General features: G+C 42.3%; 2 protein-coding genes and 1 non-coding gene across 3 annotated transcripts; all 3 read right to left on the bottom strand.

The window, feature by feature from the left end:
- On the bottom strand, positions 2,765-2,838 carry TRNAT-AGU. The gene has a single exon. It is a non-coding gene; the product is annotated as a tRNA-Thr (tRNA).
- On the bottom strand, positions 3,238-8,317 carry LOC8056731 (pyruvate kinase isozyme A, chloroplastic). The gene is made up of 7 exons (XM_002464050.2): positions 7,759-8,317; positions 6,023-6,110; positions 5,740-5,930; positions 5,281-5,399; positions 4,547-4,790; positions 4,041-4,275; positions 3,238-3,966 (listed from the first exon to the last, which is right to left on the bottom strand). Exons 1-7 carry the CDS (start codon positions 8,173-8,175, stop codon positions 3,632-3,634), a joined length of 1,629 nt encoding a protein of 542 aa, XP_002464095.1. The 5' UTR covers positions 8,176-8,317; the 3' UTR covers positions 3,238-3,631.
- On the bottom strand, positions 10,754-13,778 carry LOC8056730. Its single transcript, XM_002464049.2, has 3 exons — positions 13,543-13,778; positions 11,203-13,445; positions 10,754-11,105 (listed from the first exon to the last, which is right to left on the bottom strand). Exons 1-3 carry the CDS (start codon positions 13,652-13,654, stop codon positions 11,028-11,030), a joined length of 2,433 nt encoding a protein of 810 aa, XP_002464094.1. The 5' UTR covers positions 13,655-13,778; the 3' UTR covers positions 10,754-11,027.

The following is a 16,399-nucleotide window of genomic DNA, read 5'->3' as shown; positions in this document are numbered from 1 at the left end:
CATTGTTCTTATTCTATTTATTTACCCACTTTGAACCAAGGATTATCTCTGAGCTGATTCGCTGAAAGTTGTCACTCTCTTCTTCTTCTTTCTAAGAATGAACCGGCAGCAGATTTTTATCAATTAATTAATTTCATTGAATAGAGAAGACGGAAGTTGGCACGATGATCTCTGTCTACAGGAAAGGTAGCAATAATCGGATTTGGTAGGCAATGCAGCAAATGATGTCGACCTCAGACAAATCCACATGCATCAGAACGCATACGGTTGCAGCTAGCATTAATTAGTCTCCATATGGGATTATATATCTCCCATTTCAAAAAGGCTTTCATCAGCAGCTTGTTCCGTGGATATTATCTGCATTCATTTCAATAGTGCAAGTGGGGGTTTTATATATGTTAAAGAAGATTTCAGCATCTTCTAGCGTTGCAAGTGTGCCGCTGAGGTCTTCATGCATTATCGCGCGCGCGCGCGCGTGAGTCTGTCAGCATCTTTTTGCTGACTGTGTGAAAGGACGCAGTTTCCGTGAGTCTCTGTTTGACAAAAGTATATACGCACACGTTGCACGTTCCTTTCGAACGATATCCGCTGACAGAAACAGCTACTAGCTCAAATGTACATTTCGTCCACGAAAGTCTGTCTCTCTGTATAAAACTTGAAAGGAAAAGTAGTATTCAGTATCTGAATACAGATACTCCTCAAGTATCTATATTCAGCAGTCGACACCATGGCATTGTCCCAGAAAGGAGGAGACAAGTGTCCTCAAGATTCGATGCCGGGCACTTTATCTGCAACCCCACGCCAAGTGTTGCTGCTGTTGCTGGTGCTGTGCCAACAGCAATCAGGTGGGGCGGAGACACATCACACATGCAGAGCAGTGATGCAGTGGCTACTGGCTACTGGCTCGGCTCGCTCATCGACCGGGGGCAGTGGGACAGTGGCAGTGCGAGGAGTCGAGGACATGCATGCATGCATGCCGCAGACAATGTAACGCTTTGTTTAGTTTCCAAAAATTTTAAAGATTTCTCGTTATATCGAATCTTTAGATATATATATAATATTAAATATAGAGAAAAAAATAACTAATTATATAGTTTCACTGTAGTTTACGAGACGATTTTTTTAAACCTACTTAATCAATAATTGAATAGTACTTATTAAATATAAATGAAAGTGCTACACTAGCGAAAACCAAAAAAAATTTTGAACTAAATCAGGCCTAAAATGCTGACAGGGCACTTATTTCTGGGCCATGCAGCCTCAACCACCCATTCCGACAAACAGGTCAGGGCAGCTGTGAGCTGATGAATGAAACCAGCCGTAGCCACCAATTTTGTGGTTCGGCCACTTGCCATTTGTGCCCCAAGTTCCTGCAGCTGATGGAGCACGCTGAGGCAATCAATTAGGCCTTGTTTAGGCCTTGTTTAGTTCACCCCAAAAAGCAAAAAGTTTTCAAGATTCCCCGTCACATCGAATCTTGCGTCACATGCATGAAGCATTAAATATAGACGAAATCAAAAACTAATTACACAGTTTAGCTAGAAATCGCGAGACGAATCTTTTGGTCCTAGTTAGTCCATAATTGGATAATATTTGCCACAAACAAACGAAAATTGCTACAGTACCAAAATCCGAAATCTTTTCGGAACTAAACAAGGCCAAAAACCAAAAAGTTTTCAAGATTCTTCGTCATATAAAATTTTACGACATATGCATGAAGAACTAAATTTAGACAAAATTAAAAACTAATTGCACACTTTTACCTGTAAATCGCGAGACGAATCTTTTGATACTAGTTAGTCCATGATTGGACAATATTTGTCACAAACAAACGAAAGTGTTACAATAGTGAAATCCAAAAAAAATTCACATCTAAGGCCTGGTTTAGATGTGAAAAGATTTTGGATTTCGCTACTGTAACACTTTCGTTTGTTTGTGACAAATATTGTTCAATCATGGACTAATTAGGATCAAAAGATTTGTCTCACGATTTATAGTTAAACTATGTAATTAGTTTTTATTTTCGTCTATATCTAATGTTTCATGCATGTGCCGAAAGATTCGATGTGGCAGAGAATCTTGAAAACATTTTGGTTTTTGGGTAAACTAAACAAGGCCTAAACAAGTCCTTAGCATCAGCAACCAGAGAGATGATGGAGAGCTGTGTGCTGTTGTGTACTACTAGTTGGCAGCAAGCAAAAAAAAAGAAGAAGAACACGTTGCCAATTGGCCATTGCCATCATGCCATGCCTCCGAAGTTCAGACAAGGATTTCTCACTAATGTTTTTAGAAGGGAGAAAATGATTCTCACAGTATAGCACAGGAAGTGCCCATCAAAGAAAAAAAAAATGAATTAGCAACAAACCCTGTTAGAGTGCGAGCTTGGTAAAATGAGGGAAAAGAGAAACCAGGCCGTGATACAAATTCAATTAAAGAAGATTTGAATGAAAATTTTCTTTGCTGAGTGATACAAATTCTGGTAAAAGGTGGGAAAAGAAAACTAGGCAGTGATACGAATTCGATTCAAGAAGATTTGAATAAAAATTGATTCAAGAAGATTTGAGTAAAAAACTACTAAGTGATACAAATTCAGTTGAACAAAAATAAATGAATTCCTAGATTTGAATTTAAAATTGGTGAGTGATAAAAATTGAACTCGACAATAAATAAATAAATTGCTAAGGGATACAAATTCTATTCAACAAAAAATATAAAAAAAATAAATAAATTGATAAGGGATACAAATTGTATTCAACAAAAAATATGCTTTCATTGAGAGTTGAACTCAAGACCTCCCGCTTACTAAACGGGTGCTCTAACCAACTGAGCTATGAAAGCTTTAGTGATTTAATTTATAAAACATGACTATTCAGTACTCATAAGAAGTACCACCACTAATGTTAATTCTAACCAAAATACTTATCATAATAATACATTCTTTGATATGTATTGAGTTTATTCTTAAAATCTTTCAAACCTATAGGATTTCGCAAGTATATGTGAATAAAAATCTACACGTGTGTATAGCTTATAACTTACATGTTCAAACTTCAAACTACAAAAACAATGATGTTTTTAGTTTTTATAAGGTTTGGCTAAATCTTATCATGAATAACATGTTTTTTGTGACCGGAGGGAGTAGGATCAAAAGGAATGCTGGCAATAGAAAAACTGAAGTCGAGTCATCAAAAAATCCATAGCAATTTTATATGCATCCAACTTTCAAAGAATAGATCCTGATGTTAAATTTGTTCACTCCAAAAAACTTGTGGGGTCCAGAGTTGCATACAGCTGCCATGATATTTAGCACCTAACTTTCCATATTTTCACAGCGTGATTGCACATTTACACGTACTACATCGCAAATATGATCAATAATACTTGAGAACATTACTTTTGTGTCGGTGTGAGATTGCAAAACGATTGCTACAATATATACTGGAATGGCTGATAAGCCATGACAGAAAGTACTGCTGGCTGATTTATTCTGAGAGAAAAACACTGCTGAATGGCTGACAGATTCAGCTGATAAGCCCAGACGAACAAGTACATGTATAACAGTCAAATGTCCTCCTTATTGAAGAGTGGAGACACGTAATCCATGAGACATTTGCAGCAACCCGTACGGAACCTACTCCACTAACCGGACCTGAATGGATTGGAACACTGAGGTGGCAGCACAAGGTCGGTTTAGATCAGAGTCTGATACCACCAAGACCGTGTCTCCAGGTTTCACTGAACCCTTTGACTTCATCAGGCTGATGGTTTTATTAAAGTTATCTTCCATGCTATTTGACAATGGTAGATGAAGTGGAATCACTCCCCAGTAGAGGTTCATGCTCTTTCTTGAATTGGCATTATCAGTGAATGCAAATATGGGAGGGTTGGGCCGGTTGCGTGACAGAAGTGAGGCCATGTGACCATGTTTTGTGTAAACAAATATGGCATCCACAGCAAGGTTGTTTGCTGCAGAATAAATAAAGTTTGTGAGAATTCAATAGAAAGGCCAATGTTTTAAAAGAGAAATAAAAATTAAGTACCCATTTCTACAGCACAGTTGCAAATTTGCTCTGAGATCCGGTCAGGCAGAGCAATTGCAAGCTGATGTTGTGGAAGACGTTTATGCATGTTTTCCTCACGGCTCCATGATTCCATCCTCTCACTGGCCACACGAAGTACAGATAGTGCTTTCTGGGGATATGCACCTATAGCTGACTCTGCTGATATCATCACAGCATCTGCGTATTGCCGCACTGCTTCAGAAACATCGGCCACCTTCATAAAGAAGTAATTAGGAAATGGTCAGATAGAATGAACAAAGCCTTTTACACCAAGCAAAGGGTAGGTTATAGATGAAACCCAACATGAGGCACCAACAAAAAGGGGAAAAACTGAGATATAAAAAAAGCATCAGTAGCAGTAATATTACTAAATACTAGGGGATCCAAAGTTTGGTTTTAAGGCTCAGTTGGATTGCTGAAGGCAAAAGCTAGATGGAATGAACATGTTTGAGATCTATGCTTCTGATGTATTATAGTTAGGTTACCTCTGCTCGAGTTGGTGTTGGGTATTCAACCATTGATTCGAGAAGCTGAGAAGCAACTATCACAGGCTTGTTCAGGTGTCTACATAGTTTAACAATTGACTCTTGAATGGCTGGGATTTGTTCTAGAGGAATCTGAACTCCAAGATCCCCTCGTGCTACCATAACTCCATCAGATGCTTCTATGATGTCTTTCAGGTTCTTGAGAGATTCTAGACTCTCAATCTTTGCAAAAACTTTGATGTGTCTGTTATACAACCAGATGCAGCTTTAAATAATATCAACAGTAATACAAATACAAGCTGCAGTCACAAAATATATCTAAACTTATTCTGAGTTTTTATTGAAGAAGTGGTTTCACTTGCTAAGTTTGACACAAATACATCAGCCAAAATTTCAGGTAAAATTTTCAATTTGGTATTCAGTTGTATTTTTGTAAACAATTAGCTATAACAATAACATTAAAGTATATTGTTACACCAGCTTCACATTCTCCAGATTAGATGCAGTGTGTTCACTAGATACAAAATGGATCATTTATTATTGGAAGTCATACTTGATGCCTACATTTCTTTGTTTAGATTTCAATTCAGTAATGGTAGGTTATAGCAAACATGAGTCTCCAGACACCACCTACATTCTACAGTCCTTATGTATATTTTAAGAAGCTATCCAGCAACGAATAACTCTATGAATATTTTAGAGCATTAGGAAGTAAGTGGCAGCTATCTACTCACTCTAATGATCTTCTAGAGAGGTAAGCCTTCAACTGCTTTATATCATTAGCATCATTTACAAATGATAGAGCAATGCAATCAACTCCTTCAGCTATCCCAAATTCGATGTCTGCCCAATCCTACAAGATAATAAGGGCACTCAGCAAGCAGCAAATACATAGTTGTGGCCAATGAATGATAGAGAGATTTGGAGATGATACACATATCACAAACAACAAAACTTTTTCATGTCAAGCAAATTGGGAAGGTATTAGATGGTATTGCTCACATAAAGTTAGCCAGAAATTTCATCATGTCAAAAGGATTTGTTTTTATAACTATGGGCCATAAGTCAAAAAAAGAATGGTCCATGAACAGCTGCTGCATTCTTAATATGTCAAGAAAATTGTTGTCTTAGAAAGGAACTAAAAAATCAATACATGAGTTGCAGGAATATCAAGTCTTTTCTTCCCAAATAACCTTTGTTGACAATGTAGGAAGGCCAAAGTTCCTTTGAACTAATTTTCCGTTCCTCCAGAATGACAACTTGGCTCGAGGAAGAAGCAAACCTGGGTCCGTGCACTTACAGCGCAAATCATTTCCTATTTTCTCATTAACTTCAAATGTTGCCATTCCACCGTCTATTACAAGCTCGTCACCAACCAAAATGCCTGTAAATGTGGAGAAAGTTGTTTTCTAATGAGCAATATTTAGAACTCATATTATGGAGAGACAAGAAACAAAGCTTTTCTCATCTTCAGACCTTCAGAAAACTTATCAAAATTCACATGCATTGTGAACTGATGGGCTTCATCAGCTCTTCTGTTTGTAAATATCCACTCTGACCCATCCTGCAATACCACGGAAAGACGAAAACCTATCACATTTTTTCTCGAAGATGCAGCATACTACTACAAATACTATGATCCTTTTACTAATTCTCAGCAGATCCAAGAAGATGATTGACAAATCAATGAAGAGTATCTTTTAGTTAAAACCTTATTGTATGTACAGTAATATAATTCAGGGACAAAGGGAATGGTGTCACAGTTACTATATAGTAGCCTCAATAATTTAGTTTAGTGTAATGTCCACAATTCCATATCATGATACACATTGGATAAGGATACAAGTCCAATATATCTCCCTCCCAAAAATAAAGCTCCAATATATCACAATAGATATTGGATGACATACATATTATTAGAAGGTAATTTTCATCTGTACTACCATTTCAGTGCACTTTTCATATATACTGCCAAGTTATGCCAATGAGTTGTGGGGTCTGGTTCTACATGTGATTGACACGATGAAAGATGCACGTCCAAATGGTTTGTGTCAAGTATAGTAGACTATATGTGTATGCATATTACTATAGTTTATAATACAGATAAAATATTATGGATTGAAAAAGACAGTATACTCTTGATAAGCCTTCATTAAACTCTTTGCCACAAGAGAATTTCTCAACCTACTATTTGCCAGCCCCCACATTCAGTAATTACCAAAATAAAATAAAATTCTCAATACTAACCCACATGCACATAGATATATCCTGACAGCTAAAGCTACCTACTTAGACTAAAATGTTTCAGGACTGGCACTTGGGCCATTCCAGTCACCATTCACCAATCACGTTTTGGTGTGGCAGGAGCAAACAAAACATGTCTGCAGGTTGCTATTTCCCCAGTACTTGTCAGGATTCAGAAACGTCTGATCTCTTGAGTGAGATTCTGGGAATTAATGTCTGTGTGCAAAACTTCTAAGAAAATCACTGAACAAGATCAAGATGAAGGTCAACCAATATATTATCAATTACTTTTGAATAACAAAACATCAAGTACATCAAATTTAAATACCCTCAGGATAATTGTACTGTCAAGTTCAACATATCATTGCTTCATTAGCAGTCAGTTTAATAGAAATCCAGACATCCAGTCCAGTAATAGTCAGCATCACGCACGTACAGAAATGAAAAATCCTTTAGTATGGAACAAAAAGGATCCATCCATCAATATATATGGTATTCCTTATAAAAGAAAGTGGACCTCAAACAGAATCCAATCAAACATCAAAAGATCTGGAACAGGATACCACTATCAATTTATCATCATGTCACAAGAAGCAAAACAATTCCAGAATATGACCATCCTAACCAAGCGGGGGATGATTCCAATCTAATCACACCAAATGAGTATGGGCTATATCAATAGATGAAATTAATCCCAGTTGCTTTCATCAGAAGAGAAAAACAAGTTTGATGCTACTGAGTTATTGAAAGCAGTGCATACACACTTACAACCGGTTCACTGCACAACCACATAGGTCAACAACAACAAAGACAGTACAGAAATCGTGTATGCACATGCAGTAGATGAAACGAGATCACGATCATGATCAGATGTGGCGCGGTGACCTTAATGACACAATGCAACAACTGGATGAGATCATGAGAAGCAATGCAGATGCAGAGTAGCGGAGACCAAGTGACAAACCTACCTCGGCCTTCGCTGAGGTGGCGCCTCCGTGGTCCGCGACGAGGAGCTGGGAGCCCTCGGTGTCAACCATAAGCGTCACGCAGAAGCCTTCCTCCTCGTTGAGCCTCCGCACGGCGCGCATGGCGGCGCGGTGCCACTCGCGGCCACCGTGGCAGAGGTTGACCCGCGCCACGCCCATCCCGCCGCGCGCCAGCGCCGGCAGCGCCTCGACGCATGCGGGCCCCACCGTGCACACGAGCTTGGTCTTCCGCATCCCCATGAACCCTTTCTCCCGCAGCTCCGCCTCCGACACCACGTCCATCGCCGCCTCCCCCACCGAGGCGCGGATCCGGTGGCTGGCCCCGTGGCGGCGGGCCGCGGGAGAGGAGGCGGCGACTAGGTAGGGGAACGAGCTGGTAGTCCTGGTGGAGGCGGCCATTGGGACTAGGGTTTGCGGAGACTGGGGAAGAATCGGAGGCGGCGGAGGGAGAGGTGTCGGAGGTGGTGGGCCGGCGGCGGATGATGCGAGGGGCGAGGGAGGCTGTGCGAGTAGTTGTGCTGCCCCAAGCTAGAGGCCGGCAGCCGGCAGGCTATGACATGTGGGTCCGAGCTGCCAGGCAGATGCGGATTGGGCGGCTTGGGTGCTGACGTGTGGGGAAATGTGGGCCTAACCGTTGTTTGATTTTTTTTTTCTTTTCCCGCGCTCTGCGGGTGGTACTACGTGTTTCGAAAATGAGAAAAAGGCATTTGAAGATTTCTGTTTATTCGTGGGTGGAAAATTGACCGGTATAGGGATTCAAAACTCCAATTATTGTTTGGAGAAAAAAGATTCGATAAGCCCGAGGAAACGAGTTTCTTTTTCTAATTGAGGAAACGAGCATATACGAGCAGAATAGGACAGAGTTGCAACAAACAAGAACACAGATGATTGAGCAAGGTTTTCTGCAGTAGTGTATTGTCAGTAAAAAACAATTAATCCCCTCAGGATTGGGAGAAAGTTCTGTATTTCGAAAGAGGCCTCAAAAACACATATATGCAGTAAATCTGAAACGTAAATTCTGCTCAGATATATTTGTATTCAAAAACACATATATGCAGTACCAAAATGCTGAATGTAGTCACTTGTCAATCCTCGTGGGAAAATGGAAAGAAGATAAATGGAGGCACATAAATGACAAATGTCTGAGCCTAATGGATTCCAAAATTCAGAGAATACTGCATATTATGGCAACTGAGTTTTACAATGAAAGAAGCACCTTGCATTGTCGTTGCTATTTTACAGGGAAGAAGCTGATAACCAGGGGAGAATACTGATATTTTGCTTAAGATGTCATTATGTACAGCTATTCCTCAAAAAGAAAAGTTATTTAACAGGGAAGAAGCTGATGACCAGGGCTGCTTGGCTGGGTAACCTGAACGGGGGGACATATGCCGACAATCATGGGAGTTGCACTGAAACATCTATTCATCAATCCATGTAATCAGATGGCTCCGGGGGAAAAAATGAACTTTGGTTGGTGACTTTGTAACAGTACTACTGTACTATACCCGATTATCTGATGTTTGTTTTGCTTCGGGTGACTTGGTGCAACGCCATTCTAGAAAAATCCTTTGGACTATCAAAAAGGAAAATTACCTAGCTGCTTCAAGATTCATGCAAAATCTGTCCCGTGCTGATGTGGAGGCCAAGATGCCGAGGACTGGAAATTTCACTATGTTTTTTACTCTAGGTGAACTGTTTCTGTTCATGATTTTAAGAATTAGAAGCTATATAAACTGCAGCAGGTGCCCCAGTTGTTGATGCATGCATGAATTGTTATGTACATTTAGCAGCATTGTTAAGCACCATGTGCAGTTGGGTGAAAGTTTATCCTTGAACCAAAGGCCCTTCGAATTATTTTCCCTTTTCTGACGGTGTTTCAGTTGCAGCACGGAACAAAATGCACGAAGCAAATGTTTGAAAAGATTCGTTTGGCTGATACCATTTTCTGACGGTATTACTGCCAAATTCTGATTTCTCCCATGTGATCTGGTGCTGTCTATCTGCTTAATATTTTATTGAAAATGTTCATATGATCTTTGAGGCATAGTTTATGAACTGCTGCTTGTGGCTATGACTTCTTGGCTGAGCTGCCAGAGTAGCATAATTCCACATTAGTAGCTGTTTGTCTCATATTTTCCTTTTTGTTACTTCTGTGAGCTATGACTATGATATTTATGTTCTTTAAGTGATGCTTTACATTGTCTGTTGCTTCCTTGTAAGCACAACAACTAACTGTACAACAAGTGAGAAGATTTGTGCAATCTTGATGAAGCAAATATACCGTCCAAATGAAAGGTTCCACAAGGTCGACAATCAACATAGTAACTGAAGGCGGATAAAGCTCCTTCACAAATATATATGATAACCACTACAAGGAAAGAAAACAGTGATTGTCATTCTTTGATAAGATAACCACTACACTCATCCAAATATATATGATAACATACTTGAAATTCATGAACCTCAAATGGGAATGTGAAGGAAAGACCCAAACCTGTTATTGAGAAGCTGGCAAGCCCTGCAATGAAAGCAAAATACTGTCAGTAATGCAGATATAGCTGCAGCTGGGAGTTTCATCATAGACAATTAGACATAGCAACTGAAACTAGCTTATTTGTTGCCCATATTCATATGAAGAGAGAAAAATAATCGTAGATTTTCATACCCACAAAACATAACAAGGACAGAGAGCCCAGTGTACTCGAAACGAAGGCGCCACAGACGCGGGCAGCAGGAATCTTTGGCTCGATCTGCGGATGCCTGAGCAGGAGAACAGTACAACAAATCCCGAGCGCTGTTAAGCTCATTCGTTGCAAAGTTTAAGGGGCGACCGGAGCAAACCAATCCAGCGAACTACATCCATGTACAACACATTCAAGTAAGAAACATTCATTTGGCTTCTTCACAGTGCTCCTGCTGCCGGCAGCAGCAGTAGCAGAATGGAGAATAAGAGGATTTCAAATGAACAGACCCATTGAAAATAATTGGATTCATCTCAACTAGAGAACAGTACAACAAGCAAGTCAACATCAATTAAAATCTTATGCAGTTATACTGAACACACAAGTCTTAATCATTTTTGAACGAAAAACAGCAGAGAGCTGTTAATCACACCATACAAATCTGTTGAAAATGCCTAGACATGTCTGTGATACTTCACTGAGTAGCAACCCAAGTGCCTAGACAAGTATCTAAATCTAAAAGTTAAATCGTCTTAAAAACAGTTCAGAGGCCAGCTTGCCCCAATCCTAGGCTTCAGGAGTTTTCACATTCCTCAGCCTGCTGGAGCGCCGGACTGGGGTCATCGCCTCGTCCTCCTTGTTTCCCTGTGTAGTGAGAACAAGGTCGGTACAAGTTAAACACAAGGCCAGATCAAAACAAGCAAAATGAACAACTGAATGATAAATACCAATTGCAGCTTACCTTCTTCTTGGCAGGGATCTTCTCATATGTGGTGAAACTACCATAAGATGATGTGGATTGAGCTGTGGAATCCCTCCTCGACACTTGGTATTCCTCACCCTTGGTATTCCTCCGGCCAAGCCCAGATGACAAGCTGCTGCTATACTGTGACGGGCCAGAGCCACCAAGTCTCTTAGTTTCTTCTAGGCCAGGACTACGAAACAGTGAACCCGTGGCAACAACATGCCCCTGGCTACTTCCTGAGCCAGAAAGACTTTCAGACTGCTCAACTTGTTCAACCTGCTCAATTTGTTCAATCTGCTCAACTTGCTCAGCCTGCTCGACTTGCTCAGCTGATTCATTGGAGGCAACGCGAGCTTGCTTCTGCCTCATGTAAAGGTATGCCAGAGCAGCAGGAACAATAATGGCAGCAAGAGCAGCCCCAATTGCAGCCGGATTTGATATTTTGTCCAAGTAACTTGGCCAAATATCTGATCCCAACTTCTTACCAACCAGGTGAGCTTCCTGATCCTCCTTGCCATCAGCATGATCGCCCTCGGAGTCCTCAGTCTGAACATCTTGTTGCAAGGAAGCCTCGTCAATGCCCTCTGCTTGTTCAGGCTCGGGAGTGGATTGAGAAGGAACATCTGAATTCTGAATGGAGGCTGCCATCTCTTCTCCACTACTGCCAGACACTTCTTCTGCCATCTCAGCACTGAACACCTCTACTACTGCATCAACATTTGCCTCCTCCATGGCACTTGGTACCCCAGATACATCTTCCTGTTCCATTTCAGTATCATCAATAGGTTCTGCATCAGGGTCGGCATATTTTGTCAGTTCCTCTACATCAGGCCCTACAATCATCTCAGTATCACTTTCTAAAACAACCTCCTGAATCCCCAACTCCTTCTCCAAACTGATTGGGCTTGTCTGAGCAGCACTGAAGTAGAAACCAACAGCATAATCTGCATCTACATCTGCAGCAGCAGCAGCACTCAAATTGGCCGCTAAATGCGGACCAAAGACGTCTCGATCTTGGTAAGATACAATAGCCTCCCAGTAGGACGTGACAAAGTCCAACGAACTGCTAGACCATTGCTTCAGCCTAGCAGCCAACTCCACAGGTTGCAATTCTTGAACTGAAAGAAAGTCTGACACCTTTGACAGGGAGGTGTTCAGCATGACCGGATGATCCGGCGGCGGTGGCACACAGACAAACGCTGCAGCCATCAACAGAACCAGAGCGAGGGGAGCAAGCAAGAACCTCATCGATGACCTCTTCTTCTTGGGACGAGCTCGCGCGGGGCTCACTGCAGGTTCCTGCTCAGGTATCAGCACGCCACCAGCCCGCGGGGACTCCTTCCCCTCCGGTGTCAGGACCCGAGCTACTGGCGAATCCAGCGCGGGCTGGGGCCGCAGGAGGCCATCCAGGGCCGGAGCAGCAGGCTTAGCGCTGGCCTCCGATGGAGAGGCCAGAGCCGAGGTCTCCTCCTCCGAGGAGTCACCTGGCTGCTCCTCCCCGGATACTTCCTCCTCCTCCGTGGTGGTGGTTGTTGCAGTGTCCTCGCTGCTGCTCTCGGTGGCGAATCTTTCCTCGAGCACCGCGCCACCGCCATGACGGTAAATCTCGAGGAGGCGGTTGGGCTGGTAGCGCAGGTAGCGAGGCCTCGGGGAGAGGTAGTTCGTCTTGGGGTCGTACGGCGCTGCCACGGCCTCCGCGTCCACCGAAGCCGCCGCCGCGTGGTGGTCGCTCCTGGAGACGGGATTCTCAACCACCACGGCGGCCTCGTCCCCTTCGAACGACCGGCGGACGACGCGCGAGACGACCGGCCCAGCCGCGGGAGGAGGAGGGGCGGACGCCCCGTCAAGCGAGAGCCGCAGACGCCTCGGCGCGCCAAGAGCCTGCTCGTCGGGCGGCTGCTGATGCGGGCCCCTAGGCTTGCAGCTGCTGTGCGCGAGGTCGAGTGGCGAGGAGGGGACGGGGTCGTTGTTGCGCTCCCCGAGCACCTTCTTCCTCGGCGTGGCCGACGGCGCGACGGCCTTGGAGGCGGCGGAGATGGTGGGCGCCATGAAGCTCTTGGCGACACCGCCGGCGGCGGCGAAAACGCCACCACTGGAGCGGACCTTGTGCGTCCTCGCGCTCGCGGCCCCGGTCCCGGCCGCGTCCCGCTCCCGCGGGTCGTTCTCCTTCTCCGCGCACCAGGTGCGCGGCGAGACGCGGCCGCTGTTCTTGCAAACGGAGGAACTCCTCTGCGGCGAATCTGCGAAGTGAATCACGCGAGGAAATCTGTAAGAAGCCGGCGGCGGATGATCGAGGGAAAGAGAGAATAGGAGATCGAGATACGGCGTCTACCGTACCGTGTGGGGACGCGGCGGGCCTGAAGGGGCTGGAATCGGCGCTCCTCCTGAGGCCGCAGCACGGCCTCGCCGGCGGGCCCGGGGACGGGGATCTGGCCGCCGCAATCGACATCCGGGCTGGCGGCTGCGTTCGGATTGGGAATAGTGGGCGGCGGGACTGGGGTGGGGAGAACCGGAACTGTGAGGGAGACGGCGGAGATTTTGGGCGTGGGGAGGGGAGGGGATGGCCGGATGGGAGATCTGTTTCCCGATGCGTAACGGCTAGCTGTGGCTCTTATACTGTGCGCCCGTGTCTATCCGTCCTTGTGACCGTTGGGGATTTGGTTCGATGGACCGCGCGTCGCATCTGCTCTGTGCTCGTGCTCTTGCCCGTTGGATGCCCCTGCTGGCTGCCGCTGCCAGGCGGGGCCCAGGCGCGGACGCTCAAGCAGTCGACCGTTGCGGCGTTGCCACCTGCCCGCAAGCCGCAGGTAGGGCTATTTGGATCACGGGAAGACAACCATAATTAAATCTGGTAATGGTTTGAGTTAAAACCAGATTTACTGGTTTGGTTTTGTATTTTTTTTATCAATGTAGGAGCATATGGTTTGGTTAGAAAATACTAATGGACATGGACTCGATCGGTTTGGAGTAGTCAATTAGTAGGAAACCAGAAAAACCAGTAACCTTTATTGCTTTAGATGCCTTATATATTACAAAAGAACATGTAATGGGAAGAATAGAAAGAAATAATAATTCTACGAGGCCTACGGTGACAACCATGTTACCAAGGCATACCCTTTTTTTCATTAAAGGAACATGAACAACAGCTTTATCAAGTAGTTTTCCGGATGATAATTTGTGTTTTTACTATGTCCCTTATCCAAGAAAGAAAGAATACTACGGGTTTTTTTTAGATTCTTGTTAAGGTTTCATTTACGCCTAATCCATATTGAGTAGATCTTGTCGTTGTGAGAATTCTTATTTTATAAATTGAGTCAGTGTCTGTCATTTGAGGGCTCAGACATTATTATAACTAGCGAATATATATGCTCATGCGTTGCAACATGAAGAAAAAAACTATCAAATGTTTGTATGAATGAAGTGATACATATCTATATATGTTTGGCCTTTATATGATGGTCCAACCCTAAGCTATAATCTTCTATATCTCCTACAATGCTCACCAAAAGTGTGCATTTGTATGAAACTACTTTATCTTAATTACAATGATGTGTAAATTTTGTGCGTATTCGAGTTTAAGTGTGTTCACCTTTTTTATAAAATTTAAGAGCTACTCAATTAATGATCAATGTATGTAGAGAACCCAAATGTCTTCTAATTTAGGACCGATGGAGTATAATTTACTTTACAGTGACTATGACATCCATAGTATAAGTTAATCTTGCCAATAATAAATATAATATGCTGCTACAGTTAAATATCAAGTTTCATTGCTTTCTTTGAGTTCGCATAAAATATATAGTTCTGGTATCTTATTAAAGTCAACAAAGAGTTAATTGCTAACGTGTCATTATGGATTGGTTTAAAGAATTAAACTAGATTAGACAATGAATTGCACAAGATTTTAGTTCAGTTAGACCATCAACTTGGGCCTCTGCCTCATCCACATCGGCAACCATACTGTGGAGGTTTTTGGCTGATAAGTTATGGCTGAAAATATTGTGTTGTTGATTTGTTTTGAGAAAAAATATTATTGAATGACTGACATATTCGACAGATAAGCTTAAGCGAATAGACTGGTCATGGCGCTCTCGGCTCTCGGGCCTCGCCTTGTTGGCCGGCGGCTGCTGCGCCAGCTCTATCCAACCCATGTGTTTCTAAAGAAAGATCACTAGTTCAAAAGAAAGTTATGTAGGACAACAACATGGTCTCTAAAGCCTAACTTTGACTCTTTATTTTTATAAAAAGATATTTATCAAAAAGTAGTATATGTATATTTTTATGAAAGTATTTTTCAAGACAAATCTATTCATATGGTTCTTATATTTCCAAATTAAATAACTTATATGATTTATATTTTCAATGTTTGACCTATTTTTGTCCAAAATCATTTTCTTTATGGGTACAGAGGGAGTACGTATTTGTTATTAAAACTTTTATTTATGGAAAAAACACCGTTCCATAGAGGAGAATAGAAAAAAAACAGAAATACACGAACGGAAAGAATGGGAAAAAGAAAATAGACACACAAAGATGGAAAGAAGAAAAGGATCAAAGACAAAAAAAAAAGGAAAATAGAAACACACGTAATGGAAAGAAGAACAAAAGTGGATAAAATCCAGATGGGAACTGATGCGAGAATTAGAGAAACGGAATTTGATTAAAGGAAAAAGAAAACGACAGAAACGAAGTAGAAACAGACACGAAATTGGAGAATCAGACAAAACGACTAAGGCTCCGCTTGCTCCTAGAAATAACATATGTCAATGCTCTTGTCAATAAAGCTAAAATTAGTATAAGTTTAAATTAATATAACTTCTGATGATCTCTATGTTCTGAGAAAGACACTCAGTATATGATATATATCAAGGAAAATAATAGCGGGTGCATAAGGACAAGTTGACACAATATGATTATATATATACCTTTTTTCAGAAGAAAAAAAAGGTTAGGAACGTTTTCTTTTTATTTAGGCCAAGTCCTGCATTTGCGGCAGTTTTCTAGAACAAAGCCTCCACACACCGCACGTCTAGTCTCTACAACTAAAAATTTATAGAGAGGACTCATCTACTATATCTATGGTGAAGCCACAACTCCATTTTTTACTATGTGATGACATGCTATTCCATCAACTTAGGCTCCACTCACCCATGCATGCAAAATTGTTTTAACGAATTAAAAAAAATCATAACTC

Source organism: Sorghum bicolor, chromosome 1 (genome assembly GCF_000003195.3).
Source record: "Sorghum bicolor cultivar BTx623 chromosome 1, Sorghum_bicolor_NCBIv3, whole genome shotgun sequence".
NCBI classification, from domain to species: Eukaryota; Viridiplantae; Streptophyta; class Magnoliopsida; order Poales; family Poaceae; genus Sorghum; species Sorghum bicolor.
The sequence above is the reverse complement of the archived record's forward strand: the minus strand, read 5'-3'. Positions and strand labels throughout refer to the sequence as shown.